Consider the following 21,832-nt stretch of genomic DNA (forward strand, 5'->3'; position numbering starts at 1 on the left):
TGTGTGGTTGTTGTGTTTCTTTGCTGAGGAGGTGGTGCTATGTATAAATAAGTAACACAAAAAAACCCAGTGCTGGTTATGCAAATTTAATATTCAGAACATAAATAGTTTGTTTTGGCCTTCACAAACAATCCTGACAACAGACTCAGAGATTCTGTTGTGCGTTGCTCCCTCTTGTGGGCAGTTGTAGAACTGAGTTTTGCAATGTGACAAACGTGGAGGTAAAAGTGCTTCAGTTGTGTTGTCATGAACAGATTGGCCGTCCTTTACACTGCACAGCAAGGTCAGTTAGAATTTAAGACATTTGAGGTGCATTTAAATGCTGAACCAGACATTTTAGGAGCAAAATCTGAACTTCACACATCTTATTTCCACAAGTTTCTGCCGTGCTTTACTTCACACATTGGCCTCTATTTGCTCCTGTGCCAGGACACGAGGAAAACACGTCTCAAACATCCCTAAAACACTCAAAGCTGCACTGCATTTTGTCAAAATGAGAAAAAAAAAGAAAAGAAAATGTGGCTCATTGATTCAATTTCTTTTAGTTAAGCTTCCATTCAAAAGCAGCAAACATGTAAACATTACATAAGCAGCCCTTTTCACATCTATACTGAGGTTCAATACAAAAATAAATTTGATAACTACAAGTTTTCTGTGCGTCACAGAATTTCGAGGCCGACCGATATCAGCTGACATTGCATAATGGAGTTGACATACATGTTGTTTTATGTGAAATCTGAATCTTTTTAACAGAACATGATGCAAGAAAAGATTCTTGGGGTAACTTAGAAAATGCCTCGTTGCATAGTTTGTCCAGCAGAATACTGTTATTAATACTCTCAGCACTGTCTGCAGCACCTGGAGCAGAGTAGGTACTACATCCCAGGACATGGTGGTGCGGAGTCAAGTGGTGTCTTCATTGTGGTGTCTTCTAATTCATGTGTGAAATCCATTGCTTATTAAACACCTACCCCATCAGTTTTTCTTTTCAATATCACTCTAACATGAGGTATGTAAATATCTATAAGGAGTATCAGCTGATACACTGACATTGGAGTTTTTATTCCCTAAAATTTGTCATCAATATCAGCCCCAAAAATCCAGAATCGGTCGGGCTCCAACTGCATGTTCATGCCACACTGGCTGTGTTTGCACTGTGAACCACTCGGATACATTTTGGTATATTGAGGAGTCCGTACTGCATGAGGAGCTACTACTACACCGAGGCCTCTGTGGTTGTGTTGGGGTTTTGGCTGGGGGCTGGACTGGCTGGACAAGAGTTCTCTGGACTCCCAGGAGTCCGAAGGGTCGATTTCCGCTTCCCGTTCCGCACCGTGAGCTCGTCTTTGGGCTTAAACGTCAAGGGCACAAAGCCGTCTGCATCTGCCACGAGTACAATCCACAATGGTCCTGGAAATAAAACAAAAAACACATGAGCAATGGCTAAGCGGGATTTTCCAAATATCGCTTAAATACCCAACAAATTAGGTGCCAAAACACTGCAAACTGTAATACGTGACAGCTACAGCTTGCTGGTGTCAGCTCAGGGCAGCCTGTCTTTGCAGCAGCGACAGCAACAAAACACTATGCACATTAAGCTGCTTTTGTTTTAAACCTTGTAATCTGACCTAGGCTTTTAATCACTTCCAATTATAGCTTAGGCACGTTAATAGAAGAACAATGCTAGAACACGCATCTATGAGTATAAGAGCAAACGTAAGGTTCTTTGTCAGTTAAAGTACATAGCGAGTGGAGGACCTAAAGAACTTTAAATGAAAAAAAAAACCAGCTAAATGCAGATGGTTTAAACATGTAGTCACTGACTTCCAGTTGACCTCAGCGGGGAAGCCCAGGGAGCCTTCCTAAGAGGGCTGCAAGCAGTTTCCTCGAGGTGGTTTCAATTAGCCGACCCTGTGTGCGCTGTGTCACCACACAGCTAATCTCATAGGCACACAGAAGGCTTTTACAAAGGCAGCTTAGATACTGCTTAAGTGTGGCTTTTTAGGGTGTAAATAGACTTATGACACTGAACAAACAGCCGGTAAATCTTAAAGCTGATGCAGCGATGAGTTCGCCATTGTTACCGATTGTCTGCATACTGCAATCGTTGACCTCTTGACCTCAGATCTAACGTTCTGCACGTACCATACATCATCTCCACAATGGTGAGGCTGAAGAGGTCTTGGAGGGCGCGCAGACACAGCTTGCCGTCACAAAGCAGCACCGGCCTCCGCTCGTCGATGAACACGTTTTCCGATAACTGCTTCTGCACAAGGGACAGAAAATAGTGATGCAAAAAGGTGTTGTGCATTTTAGCTTGTCTGGTCCTCAGAGTAAAAATGCAACTGATTAAACTGCATCCCCGTCATGCAAAAGCCACTCACGACAAGGAATGCGGCAAAAAAAAAAACAACTGTGAAATTCCCTTTCTGAGTTGCTAAGTTTATTATTTCAGCAGAACAGTGCCCAATACACAATGTGGAAATCTGGGTTTTTCCTACATAGAAATTTGAACACATCACAAAGAGGTTTTAGCCAGCGCCAAGGGAATGGCAGCACTGCCAAAACGATAAGAATGGGGAACTAAAAGACCAGATCAATGTTTCAACTAGTTTTTCTAGCCTGGATTTCATTTCCCCAAGCACAATAGGCATTTTTGTTCAGAAAATGGTTCAAAAACAACAAAAAAACATGCATAGATTTTTGTCAAATACGGGAACACAGACTCACTGTTAATGCTTACTTCCCTTGGATATGTTTAATCTGGAGAATGCTAATAAATGCAGAGGAAAACCGTAGTGAGCACAACTGTACCTGGTATGTGACATTGACATAAGGGGCTTCAGTGGCATTGGGGTAGACAGTCAGGGCCTTCTTGCCATTCTGGGTATAATCTCTGATTTCCGTCAGGCACTGCTGCACTTCTGTAAAGCGAGTAAAAAGTCTCTCCATGTTATGAACCAGCTGCTCCAGCGCGCGCTCTTTGGCCACGTTGGACGTCTTCTCCGGCATCGGCAGCGTCGGCTCCGAGTGGAGTTTATCGGACGGCTCGAAGCGAGGAGAGCTGCACCGGCTGGAGTCTCTGCTGACCTGGCCGGCCACCGCCAGGCTGGACATTCGGCTGACGTGGTCCATGTCGAAGTTCTCCACCGTGATGGAAGAGGCACTGGACGGGGCTCTGTCTGATGCTCGGTCAGAGAAGTCCACGGAGCTGGTGACGGGGCTGGGCTCGGTGCTCCTCACCTCCTCCACCAGCCTGCGCCTGTTCCCTGGTGAACAAACTATGCCCCTTCCAGGCAACACCAAGTCCTTTATCCCTGTGCGTTCCCTGTCATCCTTTGACAGGTGCTCTGAGTGTCTCCTAATCCCTGCGCAGAAATTAGAAGTGGACACATGGTGAGCAGAGGGGGATGGTGTGATAGAACTCTCTCCGTCATACATCAGCTCTTTGGCAATGAGGCGAAGAATGTATTTATCGGTGTTGGAAGACGGGAGGAAGGCCGGGTCGTTGGACTTCTGCCTGCCCACCATCAGCAGCAGCATCTTGTCACTGAGGAAGCACACTCCTTTGGGCCTCTCGTTTGCCTGCAGAGAGATCTGCTGGATGTTCGGCATCGCAGACGCCGTGATGCAGTACACGAGAACCATGTTGCAGGTGTTGGAGGCCACCGCAACTGTGGAGCCACGTGGATCAAACGCAACAATGTCGGGGACCAAAATCCCTGGGATGCTGACTTTGCGGGTGGTAGTGACCTTTCGGTCGTAGGTAACCAGAATGAGGTGCGAGGAGTCCTGGCCAGAGCCGGTCACGGTGTCTCGGCGACGCAGGTGGATGAGGGGGCTGGGGTCGGAGCGACGGTGCCTCGCCAGGAGGTGGGTGAGATCCAGAGGACCTGAGCTGGGGATGAAAGACCTCTCCGATTCAAATGATCTCCTCCTCGAGTCCAGAACGCTGTCGTCATCTGACATGACCACATGCGAGCCGTGGCCGTGCAGGGACTCCTGCTCTGCTGGCATGTCAAAGGCTATGCCTGCATTTAACCCACATAATTTATCCAGAGGCAGCTCTGTAGCCACGGCCACCTGAGCCTCCCCCGTTGCCTCGATGGCACAGATGTAGCCCCCCACGTCAAAGATGGGGCAGAAGGAGCAGGCCACCAGGCTCTTCTGGATGTCACTCCAGATGTACGAGTGAAGAGCGCTGCCGATAGCCACCACCAGGCGAGTGCCATCTTTAGTCCAGCAAGCACAATGAATAAGTCCGCTACCTTTGATGTCTGCTTTGATTCTCCTGTTGTCCACCCGCACGGAAAACAGCACAGACGTGTCCCTCTTCGTCAGCACAGCTAGAATGTCCAGTTTCGGATGCCAGACGCAGCCTTGAGACAGCAAAGGGAAAGGCTCGCTCATCTCACAGGTCTGAGTGCACAGCAGCTTGTTCTGCTCCAGAGCACTGAGCTGCAGTTGCCACACGGTAACATGTTTCTTGTGCTGAACGGCCAGCAAAGCGGGAGAGTCTGAGCAGCACAGCGGACCCCAGAAGAGCCCGAAGACATGCTCAAACTGCCCGATAACATTAGTGTCCCCAAACTTCACCTCCCCATTGATGAAGTAGAGCGACGTCAGGCAGACCTGCTTGCCGTCCGTCCAGGCAATCCCGTGCACAGGGTGGATGGCTTGGTGCAGAGTGTTGAGACCAGTCCTGATCAGCTTAGCCTTACCAAGATCCATCCTGGCAGGTATGAAGAAGCTTGAAAAAGGAAAAAAAAAACAAGTCACTCAAAAAGCTAACATTTATGCCAGAGCCCTGTCTGTGATCTGAATAGGGCTGGAACAAGAGTAGCTATTGCTACCTATGCAGATTAAGAATAGAAAAAGCCTCTCGTGTCTCCTTCCAAGTACTTGCTTTAATCCCCCCCTGCCTGAGCTGAAGCAGTGTGACGAACACCTATAGCTGCTTACCGCGTGATGACCTTAACAACACACAGGTTCAGGACCTCAGGGTATTAGAGCTGCAACCATTACTTGATTAATCGATTAGTTACCACCTATTCAATTAAGCACTAACCATTATATTACCAATTAATCAGTTTATATAAAACAGGTTCCCTAATTCTAGCTTCTAAAATTTGAATATTTTCTGTTTTCTGTCCTACTCTATGACAGGAATGTTTCTTTGGGTTGTGGACAAAACAAGACATTTGTCATCTCGGGCTCTGGGAAACCCCGACTGGCCTTTTTCATTTTTTCCTTGACATTTCATACAATATACTACTAGTTGATTAATTGAGAAAATTATCAGCAGCGTTAATGAAAAACAATGATTAGTTACAGCCCTAAAAGATATTAATACTATGTGTTGGATTAGAGTGTTTCATCACAGCATTTACTTTTTTAAACCTGGTGGAACTTCCAGGTTCACTTTGGGGACATTAGGAAGACTCATTATCAAATAGAGATTACTTATCCTCATTAAATGTCAGATGTCAACAGAAAAGGAATCAGACACAATTAGAGCTGCAGCTAATAATTATTTTAACCTTCACAAATACAGAAATTATTTTACAAGTCAATAAATTGTGTCATTAAATATTAGAAAATGGTGAAAAATGTCAAGCAGTGTTTCCAAAAGTGAAATAGTATGTCCTCACATGCCATGTTTTGTCCACAACCCAAAAAATAGATCAGAAAATATTTACATTTAGGAAGCTGAGATGTCAACAGAAAAGACACCATATACAATTAAGTCTGCAACGATCATTTTATTGATTAATAAAGCAGCTGCTTACTCTTTAAATGAATAGAAAATAGCGAAAAAAGTCATTGGTGTCTTAAAAAACACAATTTTATATTCTCAAATGTCTCGTTTTGTCCGCAACCCAAAGATTTTTAGTTTATTGTCACACAGCAGAAAAGAAAAACCTGGAAATATTTACAATTTAGACTATTTTTTTCTTGAAAAAAATCTCAAACTGACTAATTGGTTATCAAAATAGTAGGCAATCACTTCAATAGATCGATTAATTGCTGCAGCTCAATATTGAATCACATCAATATGTAAGCCAAAATACTTGTAGAGTATATAAAGATAGACTTTAAGTATACTGAGGATTAATTTTATTGAATATGTGGTTGAAACGAGGCAGAAGTTTACCAATTCATACTAACTGTGAAACACTAGCTAAGTTAACATACACGTATATTCTTGGGGCTAACAACGTATCAGCGTAAAAATGGATACAAACATACCTTATAAAACCAAAAACATCTCATGCGGAATCCATATAAAACACCGAAGGGGAATTTTCTGCGTACTAATTCACATTTTGCCGGTTAAAATGGTTAAAATGTGGCTCTAACGTTCATTTTTGAATAACCCGGAAGCAAAACTAACGGAGACGTTAGGTGCATTATGGGATATGTAGTTGAATCGCACCCGTCTTTTTATTTTATTTATTTATTTATTTTTTAACTATTTTTCTTTTTTTACTATTTGTAGTCAGAAAAAAAGCTTGCGAAAGAAATGCAAAATATTTATGGTCTTAAAATTAAAATTCATACGGTTTATGAATTTACTTGGGCTTACAGGACTTCCACCGTGTGGCGCAGGAGTCCGACCGCGCTGAAGACGACGTACGTGCGGCTGTTGAAGCTCTCGACGCCGCCTCCCGCCGCTAACCGGAAAATATCTTGGTAGTCTGTCGGCTGGCTGGGAGCTCCGGGTCGGCAGTGCTCCGTGTCTGCATGGTTCCCATCGTTAAAGCCCGACTTGTAGCCGCTAAAGGGTGACTCCGGCTGGAGAGCGAGAGAGAGAGAAAAAAGGGGTCTTTTTCGGGGCTGTATGTTTTATAGCTGATCCGTGAAGTAGCACAACCATGGGCGTGGAAGTCGAGACAATATCTCCCGGTGATGGTAAGTTGATTTATCCGCCTGTGTGTGTGCTTTGATGCGGGGTGGTGCTGCTGCTGCTGGTGGTGGTGGTGGGGCTCCCCAGAATGTCGTTCAAATCTTGTTAAATATCAATTAAATGTGCGTAAAATGTCAAGTTTTGAGGTAGCAGGTGAGGAAATTAGCTTATTAGATAGTTTGCAACTCAGAGTAGTAAAGTGTGGTTTGTAAAATCTATTTATTTTACTGTTATTCATCATCACAGACGCCTGCACAGCACCTTTCTAGAACTCTCCACACTTGCATCGGTGCCAAACTTCATCTGCAAGCGTCTTTAAATTAGGATTTCGCTTACAGGGTCGTTTACATTTGGCAGACGGGGAAGATGCGCAGTCGAGGATAGCATTTCATGTGTTTCCACACATTCGGCTCACATAGTGAAGGCATAAACCAGGCGTAGGTGAGCTATAAGGCGCTAATAGCTTAATTAGATGCATCTGATAGCCCTGTGCTGTGGGAAAACAGTCTCCAGGCTGAAGTTTTATTGTGAGAGAGGGAAGGTGACAGATGCTGTCTTACTTTAGTATGTCTGCAGGCATAAGGAGTTTATGGCATCCCTGCCAAGAGAACCTCACCAGACTTAACTAGTCACTGCTAATTACAAGATTAGGCTGCCAGTGTCAGAGGTGCACAATCACACCATAACAGTGTTTTTTTTCTCCTTTCTCTCTTTTTAACAGGAAGAACATTTCCAAAGAAAGGCCAGACATGCGTGGTTCATTACATAGGTAACTGCCTCTTCATTACCCTGTTGACAAAGGAGTTTTGTCACATTATTTTAAATCAATATGTGGAGCACATCGTTGCTCGGTTTGCAATCCAGAGTTCACAGTGTGCACAGATTGTGAGCCTGAGTATTGTATGTAATCAATTCATCCTCGTCATGTTCTGAAAGAACATTTCAGATATCGAGAACTACCATCTGTGTGTACGGGGGTTCCCATTACAGACATCTACAATCCACCTGCAGGTCGTTTACGTTGCAGATATCTGCAGCTGAAGTATGACTGTATGTAATTTTAGTTCCAGATATCTCCTGTGTAATTCCACAAGTCTTAATGCAAGTTAATTTCTGTCAATTCAAGATGTCCTTTTTTTAGATATCTTAAACTGAGCTTGAGCTCGTCAGAAAGCTGTGATAGATATCCGCAGCTGTAATTATGACTAGTCGAAATGTAATTACAGACATCCTGAATTGGACTTTTGACTGGGCAAAGTCATGTTGCCTAAATCTGTAGCTGTGTCAGGAGCGAGAGTCGGGAGGTGGGAGCGGCTTGCTTTTCAAACATACTGTGGCACTGCAGCAGCAGCATTTACATAAGACAAGCAGTTTTACCGCCATGTGAGAGCAACCCCGAGGCCGAATTCTATTAAATTTCAACCACAAGTCCTGAATGAACAAAGCTCCAGCTCTCTAGAAACCCCCTGCCGATGAGCACTTTCTGTTTCAACAATCTGATCCACAAAAGCAACCATCTTTTTCCTTTTGCTAGCTTTCCTCAACTGCTTTGCTCGATCAACATCCAGTGAAAAAACTTGCAGGAGTAGCGTCGTATACAATAATTTGGGCCAGCCATAGTGACGTTTGGCATATCTGCAACTATTAATTAAGTAGAGATATGTATGGTGAAGATAGAAATAACATTCACGGTAATCAGAGTGTAACTACAACTCGCCAAAATGACTTTGTTGGTATCTGTAACGTTTATTGGTACACGTTTAAACGGCTTGCCACCAGTGTGTCGCTTACAGTTTGTCGTGGAGTCGCCGCCACGCGCAGACAATACCAACATGTTTACGCTTTGCAGGAGGAATTTGCGGTTTCATTGAGTCATTGCCATTTTCCAGCTCATTCCATCCACACACTCATGCACAGACACACACAGACACACACATGCTGTTTTTTTCCTGTTTGTCTCTTGTCAGATTGCCCAGTTTTTGAGGTGGGGCACTAAGACGCTGAGACGTTTAGGAAATAAATTTGGGTTGTACTGTGCCCCGGGGTTGGCAGTCCAGACAACTAGGTCAGACAGAAAGTAAACAAAACCTAGTTCGCATGTCATCCGTCTACCATCTGAGCATCACATGGTTATTATGTGTGTATAGAAGTTAGTGCACACACGCTGGCATTGTCTGTGGTAAACAGGTTTGCTTGGACTGTGTGAGTATTTTTGCATCGAAGGTACATGTGCATGCATGTATTCGTCTGTAGGCGCTGGGATTTCCTTGCCGTGTGACTGTCTTAATCTGCTGCAGTGCTGGCTGCTTTGTCTTGACCGAGTTTCTCATAGTATTTTAATTTTAAGAATTGAGGCTTTGTCTGAAAAGCGCGTGGGCCGCTATAAAGAGTCACTGCAGCCACGGGTAATAAATGCAGTCTTGTTTAAGTTTTTCGGGGACAGGAAGCGCATTTCCCTTTGAGACTGATTTCTGCAGAGATCAGCTGCTGCGGTGATGAATTATGCTATAATTGGAAATGGTATATCTCAGGATGGGAAGCTGCTCTGTTAAGATATAGCACATTCCTGCCTGGAGTCTTGCCGAGTGAGGCTTTGGTAGTCACCTGCTCTTTGCCCGGTGGTTCTGTTCCTCTACACATGCCATTATTTGATTAATAAAATCTGATAATTCGCTTGTATACTCCATCAGCACTATAGGATTGCACATAATCTATACTTCTCCTGGCTCTTCTGCCTTATTTCCTTTCTCACTGTTGTCACAATTACATTAAGTGCTTATCACATCAGTGAGCCAGACAAAATTGGCCATAGTGTCCAACAACTAGGATGCACCAGAGCCTGAGAATAGCCTCTGTGGTTCTTTAAAGTGAACTCAGTCAGTACTAATACAGCAGACAGGGCAGATGTTCAGCTTGTCCTCTTTTGTGTTAGATTCAGGTTGCATCATTCAGGTCCTCTGCATCTTCTTTATTTGCCTTTCCTTTTCGACTCATAGGATTTACCCATAAGCTGCTGGTATTTTGGCGACGGTGGCACGCAAGGCTTAACTCGTGAACACAATAAGAGCTATAAATATGTTATTGTATCAGCAGGGGAAGTGCGTTCACAGTGGATAAACAGAAAAAAGAAATGTGCCAATGTTAAAGGGTAGAGCTGTGCACCGTGTGAAAATAAGAGCTTGGAGAGCCCCGGTGCTCAATTTGGATTTATTGCTCAGATTCAATTATTCTGTTTGGCTGTTGACATTATTATTCTTCTTTTAGTGTGTATCAGATTCCAGTGTGACTTGGTCGCAGTCCAGAACTGACCTGCATGCACGAAGGAACCACAACAAAGCTGTCAGCTCGCTGTTGTATGGGAGTAGACACGGAGGCCGCTGAAGTCAGCATTTATGGTTTCACTTATAAATTGATGTGCGGTTTCAGCCAATGAATCCATGAGCAGATGGTGATGAGGACAAAGAGAGTGAGAGCCAGATTTTTAATTGTGGAACTAATTTGAGGAACAATAGCCGCGACTTATTTCTGGATGTGTGTGTCGATGCAGAGTCGGAGCCAGAAGTGTTGGTTTCGTTGCAGGAATGGCTTCGCTGAAACGGATTTCATGCGAAATCTGAGGATGTGTGAGCATCCCTCTATGAGACTCTGACAGCAGGCAAGCTCAGGCAACCCATCTCCGTGAGAAAGCACACCGAGTTGTGTTTCATTGACTAGCAACAGGGACGGGCTACTGCACGTTTTCTAACCTGTTTGGTTTTTGTGAAGTCCTCCATTAGCACAGTTTTATCGATGGGGCTTTTCAACTAACGCAGAACCGGTTCAGTTCTCATTCAACAAATGCACATTTTGGTTCAGAACTTGAAATATTGGTGTGTCCAAAACTTGTGAGAATAAAGCAAAATGGAGAAGGAGTTTGTCGCTTTGTCTTTCGAACAAAATCAACTTTTAGTGTCAAGATGTAGCTCGACGGCGCCACTAGGAAAAGAAAAATGTACGCAGAACAAGCTGAGGAGTTTGCGAAAACCACAAAAGAGCGAGGAACCGGTGCAGTTGGCGAAATGTGGCGGTTCAATACAGGGTGTTTGTGGTTCCGTAAGTATTGAACGAAACAGGCAAACAAGCCAGTTATCTGTTGATTGAGAAGCCCCGTGTGACTCCCACCAGTGCCAAAGTGTCACAAATATAGATCTAGAGCGGCTTGAATGTTGCATGAATTCCAGTGTGATTCCTCAGATTGTGGTTGCATTGCAAAAAATCTGACCTGAAGTGGCTCCAATTTAAATTGATTCCACGTGATTAGTGCTTATTACAGTGTTACGAAGTCACGTATAAGCAAAGGAATCAGATTTGGTCCCAGTTTGCCTGCAGTCTAAATGGAGCCTTTGTGTTGAACCTAAGCCAGGAGATTAGCCGAAGAATGTCGTTTTCCTTGATAACATTGAGCGCGTTTGGTTTGTAAGTGATAGCACCACTGTAAGACGTACACTATGTGCTTCACAATAAGCTGTAAACACATGTAAACAAGTCCTGTGTCATGTCGTACATCCATATTTTAATCTAGTAGAATTTATGGATTCGGCAGGAAAAAAAAAAAAATTACTTAATCCCCTTTAATTAATACATTGAGCTCGTCTGGTTGTAGTTGCCCAGGAATTTGTAAGAAACTAATGAAGACTTAAGATGAAGCAGACAGAGACTAACCAACATTTGTTTTATTTAAACGCTTAGAGAGTCCAGACCTGATAAAGAGATAGTGCTGGTAATAGAGGTTAATTGTAGATTTGGTGACATGATCCTGTTAAAGTCTTCCAGCTGGCTCTAAGTGCACAACCACAGACTGTACCCTCCACCCTGCGCCGGTGTTAGTTTTCTAGATAGCAAAGGCAAACAGTAAGAGCAGGGAGAGGGTGATTTCCTAATGCAATGCTGGGATTCGAAACCACTCTTATACCCAGCATTGAGCGTTAAGAGAGCTTCAGTCTCACAGAAACTTTCTCACACTTTCTGACCGCTGTGCCTTTTTGATCCCCACTTTCACCTCTGGGATTTTAAACACGCAGACATGCCAAAGACACACGGATATGTGCGTGACCCTCCTCTGACTCTGGTGAGAGTTGTGGGCGCCCAAATTAGCAGAGTGGTCATTAAGCAAGGTAACGACTCTGGCCTGAAAGCAGCAGGACCAAATAATTCACTCGCCTCACACACATTCTTATTTGTCATTTCTTATTTCATGCCTGACTGCCGGCCAGCCCGCAGAGTGGCAGCTCTATCAACCGCAGCCACGAGCTCGTTCCTCTGCGCCGAAGGAACAAAATGGAAGCTGATATCAGTCAATCTACGGAAAACAAAACGTAGCCTGTGATGTCTCTATGCTTGGTGCAGTCTGGGTGTCAGAGCTAACTCCTCCATTGATGAGGGGGGCTCGCTGGCGGTGACGTCGTGCCTAAATGTGGACGTCATTCCTTACCATGTTTGAGACTTCACCATGAAACGTGCAGAAGGTGAGACCGAACGGCTGAAGATGTGTGACCCAGAAATAAATAGACTGACGCATTGGGCTCAGGAGATGCCAAACTCGCCGTCCAACGGAAAATGTTGTAATTGACTGGTTGTTGCTGTGGAAGTTCTCACTCCTGAGAAAAAAAACATCCAGCTCCTAAATAAGGGCAAAAAAAAAAAATCTGCTTAAACACTACCTGTGTTTCCATACCTTATTTTTATCTGCATTTTGAAAGACTGGATTTAAAAAAGATGTCAATAGAAAGGGCAAAATTTATAAAAACATCCTCAATTATGCTTGTTTGAGGTGCCTTTTGGCTTTTTTGAAAAAAAACAAAACGCAATGTGCCTCACAGGAGATGGAAACACATTTTCTTAATACATTTTGATGTAGTGTTCTGACAACATGAAACATGTTCAACACCAGCTGACGTTAAAAATATAATTACAGTTTGCCCGGTTAAAAACAAATCCTGAAGACTTCTTCTTCTATCCATTTTTAACTCGTAGATAGCCAAAGTTTTATTAATTTCTTCTTCTTCTTAAGATAAAACTTTACTAATCTCGAAGAACTCAGAAAACAAAACTACATAACAGAAGGAGAAACTCAGTGCCAAGTAGAAAAGTAACAGGATATAAGTGTGATACATTACTGAAAGTTTTTTTTTCAAAAGTAAAAAAATACAATTTGAATATAAAAAGTAATAAGAAATACTGTCACTGAGGTTTTGTTAGCATTTGGCAAACAGCTGCCTTGTTTTCTGTCTTCTTCTACTCTCTTCATTACAGCAGTGTAGCCTATACTGCCACCATCTGACACAACTACACAGTTTTGTTTATTTGCTTCACAGAATGAAATAGAAAGAGGCTTAATGGGCATTTTTGTTTTAAATTTTTTTTGTGACACTTCAAAAGTCTACAATATATAGAAACATAGCTGTTGACTATTGAGTAAGTTTTTGACAGGCTTTTCTCAGTTTGCATTCTGAGACTGGACAGAATATCCTCATGCACTACCCAGCTGAACAGAAGGCTGAGGGATATGAGGAGAAACATGACAGTGGCGTTATAGCTCATTAATAATTATCCAGTCAACCCTCCTGGTTGCAGGATACTGCATATCAGACTGTATAAAAGATGGATGTAGCTACCATGACCCGTTGGTTTCTGCACTGAGAAAATGAAGCCAGGGTTTTGCTACTTCCTGGTTGACATCTTGGATTTTGGAGCCACTGACGCAAAAATCGTCGGGGGGTGGGGCAGAGCCATAGGAGCAGCGATTGGTCAGACGGATTGAGAGGCGGGCCCTCTCTGCCCGCCCACATTTACCACCTTCTGCTCGCTTCGTCTGCATCATCGCTGTCAACTGTCAATCAAGCCAGCCACGCCCCTTGCCCCGCAAAATGTTGACGATTTTTTAAAAATTCAGTGTTGATTTATTTTCAGATTGGCCACCTGATCTCTGGACTTGACCATGAAAACTAATAAGAAAAAAATCCTGAGCTGTAGGAATGCCGTATTTCATGATCCGTGATCACTTCTTTTCCAATTCAAGTCTATGGGAGCCAGGGCTTTTTGGAGCCAGCAGCCAACGGATCGTGATATTGCAGGTTTTTGACACTTCCGGGTTGGCTTCATTTTTCAGGGCCGGTTGCTATGTCTCAGTCTATGCTGCATATATCCTTCAATATTGACTCTCGTTTTGCTTGTGTAACTTTTAAGGCATTGCTAAGGATCATCTTTTTCAGGCTGTCCATGCTCCTGCACCGAGTTTACTCCTAATTACAGCCAGTCCCAGTTACCCAGTTACATAAATGAAGAACGATCAAGATTTGATTTTTATATTGAGACGTTCGTGCCCTCAGCTGTGAAACATAGCAACATCTATAAGTCTCGTAGACAGATATCTTTACACACCTCTCATTTCATCCACACTTGAGCTGAGGGGGCTCTTGTGCTGGCAGCGCTCCTAGACAGGGGCAAGACAGGATACAGTAAACGGAGTAAAAATAACCCCACCCCTGTGTGCTACGGCTCTCTGCAGATATAGCCGACGCACTACCAAGTGAAAGCCTCTCACGAGGGGAGCCAGTCTGGGAGCCAGCCTCAGGAAGGGGACAGGCCTGGCTTTATTTTTGCAGAGACCCCACCCATGCTTAGCTGTACAAAGAGTGATAACGGAGCAGTGATACAAGTGGGGGTTTAGGAGGAGGTTTGGAGTTTGCTTTTGCTGTGAGCTCAAGAACTGAAGGAAGCATATAGGGCATAGCATATATATAGAGAGAGTACCTGTACATCGCAAGTGTCAAACCGTGCTGTAACATTAGAAGCCATATCTTTCCTTAGGGTCATGCTGCTATGTATTTCGGTCCGTGGGAACAAAGTGCTGGTGGTATTTTGTTCTCCATTGTTATTATTTTTTCTCCAAAATGGTTTTGGCCAGATTATAATGTGTAAGGCAGGCATTTTGCAGCCTCCTCAAACAAACACGAAGTCAGTGGGGAGGGAGTTTTTACTAAAAGCACGTAAAGTGTGTAGATATGCAAAGTCTCGCTTACATCAGCAGCCTCTCAGCTGACACCCTGACCAACCACAGGAGTCAGTTGTGCGATATGATCCCTGGCTGACTTCCTACTTGTGGATGTTGCCAATCAGTGTTTTCCCCCCTAGTTGCAGGCACCACTGGCAGAAATTGAAACCGCTTTTTTTTTTTTTTTGCAGTTGTTGCAAGAAGTTTTTTGTCTTTCTGCTACTCGAATGCCCGGCAGCAGGTGGTATTTGCCTCGGTGTGCGAACCTGATGACTCCACGGTTGGACCGGGACCAGTCTGCTGATATATGGGCTAGCGGGATTCTTGGAAAGGATGGACCTACTAAGTTTAGGGGGAATGAAAGGGGAGAAGTGGTACAGTACCAACATTTCATATGACTGGATGAGCAAGACACCACAACTAAACTTCAGTTAACACCAGTTTTAAATGCCAAGTATTCACACTTGTTGAATTACGACAGAGAAGTATAAATCAAAAGACCATCGCAGGGCAACCTCCAAAATGCGAAGTGGATGTTGTGGACTATTTTTTTTTTGTTGCTTGGCGCCCCTTTGACTCCTTGTAAACAAGGAATTTAACTGCTCATACTAGAGACGGGGGATACGGCCAAAATCTTACGTCACAGTATTGCATCGCGTTTTATATCACGGTGTTGATACACAGTGTATCGTAATATAGTACTAGCACTGAAGTCAACTCGAGAAAATCTTGGCCAACTGAAATCGCACCTACTCTTAGCCAGTTGATTGGTCGTGGAGACATGAAAATCTGCACGTTCTCTCCACATGAACTAAAAGGGCAACAGTGAAATATACAAAAGTGTAAAGCGTATAATCTCAAATTACTTTAACCTCTTTAGTTCATACTGAAATTATAGCAGCAGATTTAATGCTGAACACCGTGCACCCGACCATATTCACGTGATTTCTCAAAATGGAACCAAATGGAGTTGTAATCCCAGCATGAGAACTATTTAATAACATAATGAGACAAGTTAGGCGCTGTTTTTTGATGAACTGTGATATGCAAACTGCCGTTTACAAAGTTTACCCTCCACTTTTCAGCCATTTGTTTGAACAACATGCAGCCACACCGATGACTTCTTCAGTAGGTGTCACATAGATTCAAAGTTGTGAAAACGTGGGGGTGTTATCAGGCTGATACACGAAAAATAAAGGATGAATCCTGGAAGGCTGTCGATGTCACGCTTTTGTTTTTACGAAGATAACATCAGCGAGGGGAATTTCATCGGATGAGATAAAGAAGTAACTAACATGGGGTATCATTTTTTTCTAAAGCAGGAAATCGAACACTTGACAAATCAATGCTTCATCGGGTTAATGTGTTCAATTCTGCAAATCCAATACTGCTAACAAAAAAAATCACTATTAGGAATAAATAAAATCTGACTGATGCATTTATTTTACATAATGACTTGTTTTACGGTGACGTAGTGTTAATTTCTGGCATGAAATATGTATTTGTCACAGAAAATTGACAAGGTAAATATGCTGTCCTCACTAAACGTTGTTGGCAGGCAGCGTGTTTTCAGCTATACAGCTAGCTTAGCATAGTACTCATATTCTCCAGTGTTGCATCCTCCAAGGATCAGACAGGTGATGTGTTTGGCAGGATTTAATGAATGGATATATTTATACTTTTCATTTTTCAATACAAATATAAGTACCACAAAGTACTTTTGCTACAGCATCAAAAAAGATGATAATTAACTTATAGAAGTGTCTCAAATGCATAAATGTCTATACATACATGCAGAGAAATGTCAATATGTAAAGAGTTTGAAAACACACGCATAACCTTCACCACAGGACGAGCACATTTAGCCGGTGCTAACAACTAGCTGCTCTCCAAAATGCAAAGTATATATTCAAAGTACAGAAGTCGTAACGTAAACATGTTAACATAATATTTAACACTGCATAACTTGTGGATGAAGCTGTTTATGTGGACTTTCATGCGAGGATTAACTGGATGCGCACAGATTTTCAATGTTCACTCTGAAACCAGGAAGTCAAACGGAAGCTTCTGGAACATCACTTCCTGTTTCAGTGCAGCTGCCTTATTGCTACTATTAGCTGGTGCGAAACAACATTTAAATGCAACACAGTAAAATTAGCCGAATTCATTGTCAGGATGTGGCGACCGTGCTAACATGCATCTTCTTTGTTTGTCAGAGAAGGTTGTAAAATGGAAATGTTTCTTCACAGTGCAGGTTTAAGTGGCAGGCTTTCATTAGTCATGCACTAATTGACAAACGCTGCACGTCAGCTCAAATTCCCAGCGTAGTGTTTCCTTGCATTTTTATACGTGTGGTTCCACGGTGGTTGTTGTGCAGGGAGAGTAGCAAAGTTTATTAAAGACTGTGTTGTTGTTGTTGTTGCTTTGTTCTCTTATCTGTCTGAAGGGTCAGAAAGTTCTCATTAGTTATCAGAGCAGCAGAACATTGCTTCAGCTTGGATTCCCTCAAGTTATTAGAACAACTAATTAAGCGGCCCAGTGTTTTCACGCCTTTTAGTGAGGTTTAACGACCTCGGTGTTATTACCATGCCTGAACGGTCGGTCAGTGTTCTGAAGGAGTCCTGCGCTGCTCCGCCTTTGTTACCCCTTTCTCCCTGTGGTCTAGATACAGGCAAGCAATGGCCTAGTTAACTTTAAAAATAATCCACTAAACCAGGCCAGTGCCTCCTGATTCGCAGTCCCTTTGTTCATCTGAGTAATTGAAACCGACCCAAGATAAGAAACCCCACCAGAATAATTCCTAAATCACAGGACCGGTTAGCTGCACACATGTGGAAAAACATGAAATAATCCTGTATTCAGCCTTCGTTGTGCATTTGTCTCTGATGATTGTTAATTGTTCTTTTTGTCTGGCAGGTATGCTGCAGAACGGGAAAAAGTTTGACTCCTCTCGAGACAGGAACAAGCCCTTTAAGTTCAAGATCGGACGAATGGAGGTCATTAAGGGCTGGGAGGAAGGAGTAGTACAGGTAAGAGGGGAGGCAGCTTTGTCTACAAGCACTGAAGGGCTCATTATATGTGTCATCGATCATAACTACAGCTCCAGCTTCATTTATTCATCATTATCTGGTATGTTTAATGGGATCCTACCTACCAATTAGTTGCTATTCTTAAGGCAGCCAGCAAATGGTTGCTTCAACTGCCTCCATTGTTTTCTACATGGTGGCAGACAAGTCTGCGCTGTTGCTGGCTGAATTTTCCAGCTTCAGTTGGCAGCACACTGTGCAATTATGGCAGGAACTCCACGGAGTGAAACAATACATGAAGTGATCTTACGGGTGCTGAGTTAACGAAATAACACCTTTTCACCGACAGAACAGACAGATCAATGAACAGAAATGGTGTTGTACCATCATGAGTTTAAAATCTAATTATCCAGTCCGGGACAAGAAACTTTTATGATACTAGATGGCTAAACTTTCTAAATTAACTGTGTAATTTTGCCACAAGCCCACAGTATTTAGCTGCACGATTAGATTATACTGGGAGCCTGTGTTGTTCAGGCCAGCTGGATCAGGAGAGCAATGACTGCATTGGTGCTGGAGGTGGCTGGAAGATAAATAGGTAGATACTTAATTATCCCCGTGGGGAAATTCAACGCGAACTCTACAAATATGGACCTGTCAACACAGCACCAGCAGGCAGAAGACATTATGCAGTTCACATAATTAAAAGTACACACAATTAGGGGTAGTACATAATTAAAAGTGCAGTAAATAAATTTTAAAAAGCTGCAACCTCAGTTAAAAAAAATGAAGCCAATGCAGCAGTGCCAAAAAACTGCAGTTCCTCAAATGTCCACTTGAGGCTGGACTCAAAAGCGTCTCAATCGCAATAGACTCCCATGTACTTTGCAGCAGAAATAAAAAATATTCACAGCCTGGTACACGGAATGATTTTGGTCTCAAATGCTAATTTTCCCTGTACAGGTGTTGAAGTTTTCTTAAGTTACCTGACATTTGTGTAGCTCTGTGTGTGAGTATATAGTTCTGGAGGAAGAGAACCAAGAACTCAGGGAGACGTTTCTACGAATGGAAGTGAAGGAAAAGGTTCTAGAAGAAAAGAACAAAGAGCATTAAGATGTGAAGATAAAGGTGGAGGAGGCATTCACAGAACTTAAGAAAAAAAACTGAAGCAGGAGAAGAAGGCGATTGAGGAGGACAATCAGAAACTTGAGGAACTGACAGAAGAAGTGGAGGGAAACAATAAAGACCTCCAAGAACAGCAGGAGGAAGTGGAGAAAGACAAAAGGGTGATGCAGAACAAGGAGCTCGTCATTAAGAAAAGCAAAAAGGGGTTCTTCAGTTATTTTTAAAAGCACAGGAAAAGCAAAGGAGGAAAAGGAAATGGCAAGAAAAGGAAGAGAAAAGAGAGGAATAAAGAAAGAAGACAAAGAGAGAAGCAGGTGAAGGAAAAGGAGGAGAAGAAGAATACTGGTTGCTGAAGCTGGTTCACTAAACCTTCCATCTCCACCATCCCTCTCCCTCCACCTTACCTACCCTCATCCTCATCCCTTTCTCTCTCTACTCTCTGTGCTTCACCAAACTGTCCCCCATCTGTCACCCCTCTGGCCACCATCTTTCACCCATTTTCATTCCTCCATCCTCCACTATGCTCCCCCCCAAAGGGCAGCACGGTGGCAGCCTCCCAGAAACACCTCCACCTGTTTCTGTGTGGAGTTCTGTGTTCTCCCGCAACACAAGAACACAAACCATAGGCTCACTGGATACTCTACATTCTCCCTCAGTTTAGTTTTTAAAATGTAGCGACAGCTAAAATTCAAATAAATCAAATCAATCAAACAAACAATAACAAAAAAAACACATTTCTTCATGTGTTTGCTTTTATTTGATAAATTGCTGGTTGTTGCTGTGGGACAAACACCAGTGGTTCTAATTTCAACAGGACTAAAGGTTTTTGTTTTAAAAACTTTTTTTTCAGAATTTTTTTGTGATTTATGGCAGCATCACTGTGTAGTTCTATTTCTATCGGTTCTATGGTTGTGCTGTTTCCAGGAACATGCAGGACTTTGTATTGCAGTAAAAAAATGAGCCCACAGTTGGTAAAAATATAACAGAAATGTAAAGAAAATACTTTTTGGTGCTACATGAAAAAGCCCATTATCAGTCTGTTTTGTGTTTGTCCTGTGTTCCAGATGAGCGTGGGCCAGAGGGCTAAGATCACCTGCACACCAGATATGGCCTACGGAGCGACAGGCCACCCCGGGGTCATACCGCCAAACGCCACGCTCATTTTCGACGTGGAACTGCTCAAACTGGAGTGACTCCTGGGCGCCAAAACACCAAGTTTGAAGGTTAATGAGGCCGCATTCGCCACCACCTGTTCCCACAGGGAGACCATACCCGGCTGCTGCCTCCCACCACCATCCACCTGCTCTTCTTCTTCTTCTTCTTCTCGTTTTTTGATTTCTACAGTGTTCAGTTCAGTATTTAAAGTCCTGCTGCTTGGTTGCCATCATGTCATAATAGATACAAATTTTCACATCATGCAAGACTTTTACACACAACACTTTGGTTTCTGTTTGTAGAGATGCTTTTTTTTGTTGAATTTAATGTTGTACATTTTGTTGAACCAAGAGGAAATCTGCCACCCGATGAAAAGCCGTACTACATTGCAATCCAAACATAATACTGCCTTACAGTTTGAACAACCTAGAGGAGGGTACACGTGTCGAAAGTACAACGTTTCTGCTCTGTATATTAACTGGGCATTATATACCACTGTCTGCATTGCCACTTTGATAAAGGCTTGTCCTGCTGAATGCTCTGAATGATGTTGCTATGTTTAGTATATTTTATAACCCTCATGAACATTTACTGCGTGTGTACCCTGTCAACCTTAATCCAATACTGTACAGAACTCGATCAGAGCCATCGCTACTATGACAGTTTATTGACCAACTCTTGAATAAAAATGGCATGTACTGTGTTGAAAAGTCTGTGTTCTGTGTGGAGCTTTTGAGACTGAATGCTGAATGAGCTTCTGCAGCAACATTGCCCCCACATGGCATGTTTTTTTTTTTATCAAATTGCAGAGAAGCCGAATCAACTGGGTCTGAATCCCTCATACTGATCATAATGGAAATTGTATCTATCAATCAATCAGTCAGATTTTATTTGAAGTGAAATTTCTCGTACACAGATATCGGGGGCCTTATTTAATATACAACTCTAATATAAAATAAAAGATCCAGACACACAAATAAGAGACTTAGATAACAATGGTAATAGAAATGTTAAAATGCACAGTTAGTAAAATAATGAAAACATTACAGCATCTAAAATGTAAACGAAACAAATGAAGGACTCCTTAAAAACAGAGACTAAAGAATTGAAGAAATGCTTTTGGATAGAAATGTAAAGAGCAACACCAGAAGCAGGTTAAGTCAAAGAACACAAGATTGGGAAAGCGTGGTGTTTAAAGACATAAAATAGACTAAGTTGTACAAATAATATTAACAATATGAACTTTTTAAGATATAGAACCATTACAGTACTACTCAGGAAGACAGTTTTAGAGATAGAAAGCCAGTCTGACTCTTGCAACTGTAAAAGATAAAATAATAATAACAATAAAATTAAAAGAATAAACACCAATTTTCAGATGTAAACCTCCACTTTGGAATAGTCACAAGGGCAAGCACTGAAGGCTGAACTGGCTCATGTGGGGTCAGAATTTCTGGTGTATAACTTGAGGCCAGACCCTGACAAGCTTCAGATGTGATCAATAACCTTAAAATCAATTTGTTAAAGTAGGCAAATAAGTATAATGTAAATATAGGACTATGAAAATATATAAACAAGTATCAGAAG

General features: G+C 42.7%; 2 protein-coding genes across 2 annotated transcripts; one reads left to right on the forward strand and one right to left on the reverse strand.

Moving 5' to 3' along the window:
* Positions 1–70: 70 nt before the first annotated feature.
* wdcp (WD repeat and coiled coil containing) lies at positions 71–6,334 on the reverse strand. Its single transcript, XM_008279613.1, has 4 exons — positions 6,250–6,334; positions 2,815–4,750; positions 2,146–2,266; positions 71–1,410 (listed from the first exon to the last, which is right to left on the reverse strand). The coding sequence occupies exons 2-4, from the start codon at positions 4,729–4,731 to the stop codon at positions 1,217–1,219; spliced, it is 2,232 nt and encodes a 743-aa protein (XP_008277835.1). The 5' UTR covers positions 4,732–4,750; positions 6,250–6,334; the 3' UTR covers positions 71–1,216.
* A 344-nt stretch (positions 6,335–6,678) lies between these two features.
* Positions 6,679–20,955, forward strand: fkbp1b (FKBP prolyl isomerase 1B). The gene is made up of 4 exons (XM_008279614.1): positions 6,679–6,912; positions 7,629–7,676; positions 17,856–17,968; positions 20,155–20,955. Exons 1-4 carry the CDS (start codon positions 6,876–6,878, stop codon positions 20,281–20,283), a joined length of 327 nt encoding a protein of 108 aa, XP_008277836.1. The 5' UTR covers positions 6,679–6,875; the 3' UTR covers positions 20,284–20,955.
* The last annotated feature ends 877 nt before the right edge of the window (positions 20,956–21,832 follow it).

Source organism: Stegastes partitus, unplaced genomic scaffold (assembly GCF_000690725.1).
Source record: "Stegastes partitus isolate 25-593 unplaced genomic scaffold, Stegastes_partitus-1.0.2 Scaffold166, whole genome shotgun sequence".
Lineage (NCBI taxonomy): Eukaryota > Metazoa > Chordata > Actinopteri > Pomacentridae > Stegastes > Stegastes partitus.

Coding starts and splice junctions, on each gene's coding strand:
- fkbp1b (XM_008279614.1), top strand. CDS start 6,876: ATGGGCGTGGAAGTCGAGACAATATCTCCCGGTGATG. Junction 6,913..7,628: donor GACAATATCTCCCGGTGATG/GTAAGTTGATTT, acceptor TCTTTTTAACAG/GAAGAACATTTCCAAAGAAA. Junction 7,677..17,855: donor ATGCGTGGTTCATTACATAG/GTAACTGCCTCT, acceptor TTTGTCTGGCAG/GTATGCTGCAGAACGGGAAA.
- wdcp (XM_008279613.1), bottom strand. CDS start 4,731: ATGGATCTTGGTAAGGCTAAGCTGATCAGGACTGGTCTCAACACTCTG. Junction 2,267..2,814: donor ATGTCAATGTCACATACCAG/GTACAGTTGTGC, acceptor TCCCTTGTGCAG/AAGCAGTTATCGGAAAACGT. Junction 1,411..2,145: donor CATTGTGGAGATGATGTATG/GTACGTGCAGAA, acceptor TTTTATTTCCAG/GACCATTGTGGATTGTACTC.